General features: G+C 43.5%; 1 protein-coding gene across 1 annotated transcript; it reads left to right on the top strand.

Moving 5' to 3' along the window:
- The first annotated feature begins 1,369 nt into the window (after positions 1-1,369).
- Positions 1,370-3,996, top strand: LOC119006020 (protein NLRC3-like). Its single transcript, XM_037074322.1, has 2 exons — positions 1,370-1,397; positions 2,189-3,996. The coding sequence occupies exons 1-2, from the start codon at positions 1,385-1,387 to the stop codon at positions 3,994-3,996; spliced, it is 1,821 nt and encodes a 606-aa protein (XP_036930217.1). The 5' UTR covers positions 1,370-1,384.
- The last annotated feature ends 448 nt before the right edge of the window (positions 3,997-4,444 follow it).

Genomic DNA, 4,444 nt, shown 5'->3' with positions numbered 1-4,444 from the left:
TGGATTTAACAAAAATAAAAAAAACGAAATAGTGAGATATATATATATATATATATATATATATATATATATATATATATATATATATATATATATATATATATATATTTATCTTTGTCTGTTCAAAAGTGTTTTTGGACAGAAAACTATCATATTTAGTGTGTAGGGGGCAGAAAGAGAAATATGATCTGTATGTCCAGGTATTAAGAACAGCCGTATAAAATTCTATAAAATAATGTATTTGATTGTTACAGATTGATCTGAAGTGAGTGTTAACAGCTCACACATCAGTCAGCAGAGCTAACTTTGGCTGGTGGTTAACCCACTGTTATTTTAGCTCAGGTCATTGATCTGATTTGAACACTTTTGAGCAAAAGTCTTACATACGTTTGCCAACATGTTTTTATTTTGTTCTTTTATCTCTAAAATTAAAGGGAAAAGCTGCAGTTTGGAAGCAGATGTTGTCCTCAATCAAAATTCTCAACTTTGAGTCATAACAGGGCAGAATATGAAGTAGTGACAGTGTGACACGTTTTTGATAAGAATAAACTCTCTGCATTATTTGACAAAACAGTTTTTTGATCTGCCAACAGTTGCACCCACCAGTTTCTTCAGGTTTTCTCCCTACACCTCTTCACAGCGTCATCAAACTCCTTACGTCTTCTGTTCACATCATCTTTATTGAGAGGCTCCCATGTTGTAAACCAATTCATGTTTAAGGATGAAAAATAAATGAACCTTGAATCATGTATCCAGATTGACTGCACAGAGTAAACAGTTTCCCAGCTGCTTCCAGGTCTTTGAACAGCTCCCTTCTCTAAAGTTTTGTAAACAGTGAAAGTAAAGTCCCCGTTAACAGTAGCTGTTACCTGGAACACTAAGGTTTCATGAACCAGAACCTCAGGTGAAACTGCTGATCATTTGTCCAGAGTCTGGGGTTCTGTTCTGGTCTTCAGGTAGAAATATTTCATGTTTTTTCTTTGATCTTTGAAATGACTCCAAACACTATAGTCCTCATAAACCTCAGCATGCATTGCTGTGTTAACAACTCGTTCTAGATCTGTTACATCCCTGTTGCATTATTTTCATAACCAAACTTCTCCTGATCCAATACCCAATAGTGAATTAATTCAACTTTCTAAATCCATCCCATGAATACTGTTTCTGATACAGTGGAACTCTGGGTGTAGCTGTTCCCAGAAACCATCAGTCCATCCAGCCTGTCAGGGTCTGTCTCCATCTTGACTTTATGTTTGTTGTCTCTGTGTTGTTCTCATCTCTGCAGCTCTTGTTGGAGGAGGTGAGGGAGACAAAGTAGAAGCATTATGCTCGAGTCATCCAGAGAGCTTGGCGTAAACACATCGCTGTCCGCACGTTTGTCAAGATGAGTGCAGAAGGTAAGATTGTCATTCATATGTGGGCTAAGGAGGCACCACATTTGGTTTGCTCAGCAACTACTGAAGGTTATGCAAAGGCCTCTTCACCTGCTGTTATACCTGCAGGGTCCATATGGCTTCGGTTGGCACAGAATGGTGGTTTCAGCTTCAGGTTTCCAGAGTAACAGCTCCACAGGTCAGGCAGTGGTAATGGAGGCTTCAGGAGTGAATGAAGGGTTGCTACTTGGTAATGTGTCAACATTATGTGTGGATACAAGGACGAGAAATAATGGTTGCTGTTGTAAATCTAGGTCATGCAGATGTCTGCTTGAACCTATGCAGTTGCATGAAACAGAGGCAGTGACAGGGGGTGTTATCCCTGTAGCTTTCCAAAAGGTAGGGCCACAGGAAGTGGAAGCATCAGTTTGCATGCAGAAGGCCACAGTGGAGCCACAATCAGCAGGGGTACCCTAGTCTATATTTGACATTAACTGTCCTCATATAGATGAGCAGCAGCTAGCTTACATTAACAAGTTGTTGAATGAGAATGTAGATGTGTCTGCAGGGAGTGATAGTGAGTTGGTCATTCACATCGAGTTTACCCTGTTAGACAGCACCACAGTTAAGTGGGGTCATCACAGAATCCGTCCAAGTTGGTATGAGGAGGTTAAAGCACATGTAATGCTGCTTTTGCAGCAGGGAGTTATTAGGAAGAGCTGCAGCCTGTTCTCCTCACCTTTTGTGATTGTGTGGACCCCAAGGACATTTGTGGATTGTTGCCAGCTAAACACCTTATTTTCTTTCTCTACCAGCAGGTAGTGGTCTGAAGGAGGTTTTAGATGAACATAAGATCAGTCTTAGGAGGAGATGTGAATGTGTGGCTGAAGGAACTGATGAAAAAGGAAGTGGAACCCTCCTCAACAGGGTCTACACTGAGCTCTACATCACAGAGGGACAGAGTGAAGAGGTTAATACCCAACATGAGGTGAGACAGTTAGAGGCAGCTTCCAAGAAAACCTTTAGTGAAACTCCTATCAAGTACTGCGACATCTTTAAAGCCTCACCTGACCAACAGAGACGCATCAGAGTGGTTCTGACCAATGGCGTCGCTGGAGTTGGAAAAACCTTCTCGGTGCAGAAGTTCACTCTGGACTGGGCAGAGGGCTCCGAAAACCAAGATGTCAGTCTGCTGGTTCTGCTGTCGTTCAGGGAGCTGAACCTGATCAGAGATGAGCAGTACAGTCTTCTCAGGCTGCTCCATGTTTTCCATCCAACATTACAGAAGGTGACAGCAGAGAAGCTCGCTGTCTGTAAACTTCTCTTCATCTTTGACGGCCTGGATGAAAGCAGACTTTCACTGGATTTCAACAACCATGAGGTCGTGTCTGATGTCACACAGGAGTCATCAGTCAGCGTGCTGCTGACAAACCTCATCCAGGGGAAGCTGCTTCCCTCGGCTCTCGTCTGGATCACTTCCCGACCCGCAGCAGCCAATCAGATCCCTCCTTCATGTGTCGACAGGGTAACAGAAGTACGAGGCTTCACTGACGTCCAGAAGGAGGAGTACTTCAGGAGGAGGTTCAGTGATGAAGATCGGTCCAGCAGAATTATCTCACAAATCAAGACCTCCAGGAGCCTCCACATCATGTGTCTGATCCCAGTCTTCTGCTGGATCACTGCTACAGTTCTGGACCACATGTTGACTACAGACCAGAGAGGAGAGCTGCCCAAGACCCTGACTGACATGTACTCACACTTCCTGCTGGTTCAGACAAAGAGGAAGACGAAAAAGTATGATGAGGAATGTGAGATGAGTCCACAGGAGCTGACGGAGGCTGACAGGGAAGTTCTTCTGAAGCTGGGGAGGCTGGCGTTTGAACATCTGGAGACAGGAAACATCATGTTCTACCAAGAAGACCTGGAGCGCTGTGGTCTTAATGTCACAGAGGCCTCGCTGTACTCAGGAGTTTGTACAGAGATCTTCAGAAGAGAGAGTGTGATCTTCCGGAAAACAGTCTACTGCTTTGTTCATCTGACCGTTCAGGAGTTTCTGGCTGCAGTCTACATGTTCCACTGTTACACCAACAGGAACACAGAGGTCCTGAAGGATTTCCTGGGGAAAGAGTGGGACTGTGCTGTTACTGATTATCCAAACTTGCATGACTTCTTGATGGGAGCCACAGAGAAATCCTTTGAAAGTAAAAACGGCCACCTGGACCTGTTTGTTCGCTTCCTTCATGGCCTCTCTCTGGAGTCCAACCAGAGACTTTTAGCAGGCCTGCTGGGTCAGACAGACAACAGCCCAGAAATCATCCAGAGAGCCATCAACAACCTGAAGGAGAAGAGCATGTACGATATCTCTCCTGACAGAAGCATCAACATCTTCCACTGTCTGACGGAGATGAACGACCACTCAGTCCATCAGCGCATCCAAGAGTTCCTGAAGTCAGAAAACAGATCAGAGAAGAGACTCTCTGAGATTCACTGCTCAGCTCTGGCCTACATGCTGCAGATGTCAGAGGAGGTTCTGGAGGAGTTTGACCTGAAGAAGTACAACACATCAAGGGAGGGAAGACAAAGACTGATTCCAGCTGTGAGGAACTGTCGAAAGGCTCTGTAAGTCCAGATGGGATTGACTTTATGAACCAGTGTAGATTATTAATTTAGTTCACAGTCGTCCAAAATTTTCAGTTGGTTTTGCTTATAGTGTTAAAGTAAAAGAACACAGTTATTAGTTATTTCTGATAATTGTTACATTTTACATGTTTTTCCTACTTTATAGAGATAGATGGTGATTTTTTTAACTAATTTGTTTCAATCATATTAAAGCTTCAAGTTATACATAATTAAAGCCGTTGTTGCTCTGAGTGACAGAGAGTCATGAGTTGTGTAGTTAGGTACCAGAAACCAGGTTTGATTAGGCCCACCTCAGCTCCACCCATGCTCCAGCCCCTTAGCCATTTTTGGAATAGAGGATATAAGCATGACAGGCACTGCCAAGATGCTGATGGCTGGAGACTACATCCATTTCTTTATACTATCTGTTACACGCAGAAATAAAGATGCTC

This window comes from Acanthopagrus latus, chromosome 17, assembly GCF_904848185.1.
Source record: "Acanthopagrus latus isolate v.2019 chromosome 17, fAcaLat1.1, whole genome shotgun sequence".
Classification (NCBI taxonomy): domain Eukaryota; kingdom Metazoa; phylum Chordata; class Actinopteri; order Spariformes; family Sparidae; genus Acanthopagrus; species Acanthopagrus latus.
The sequence above is the reverse complement of the archived record's forward strand: the minus strand, read 5'-3'. Positions and strand labels throughout refer to the sequence as shown.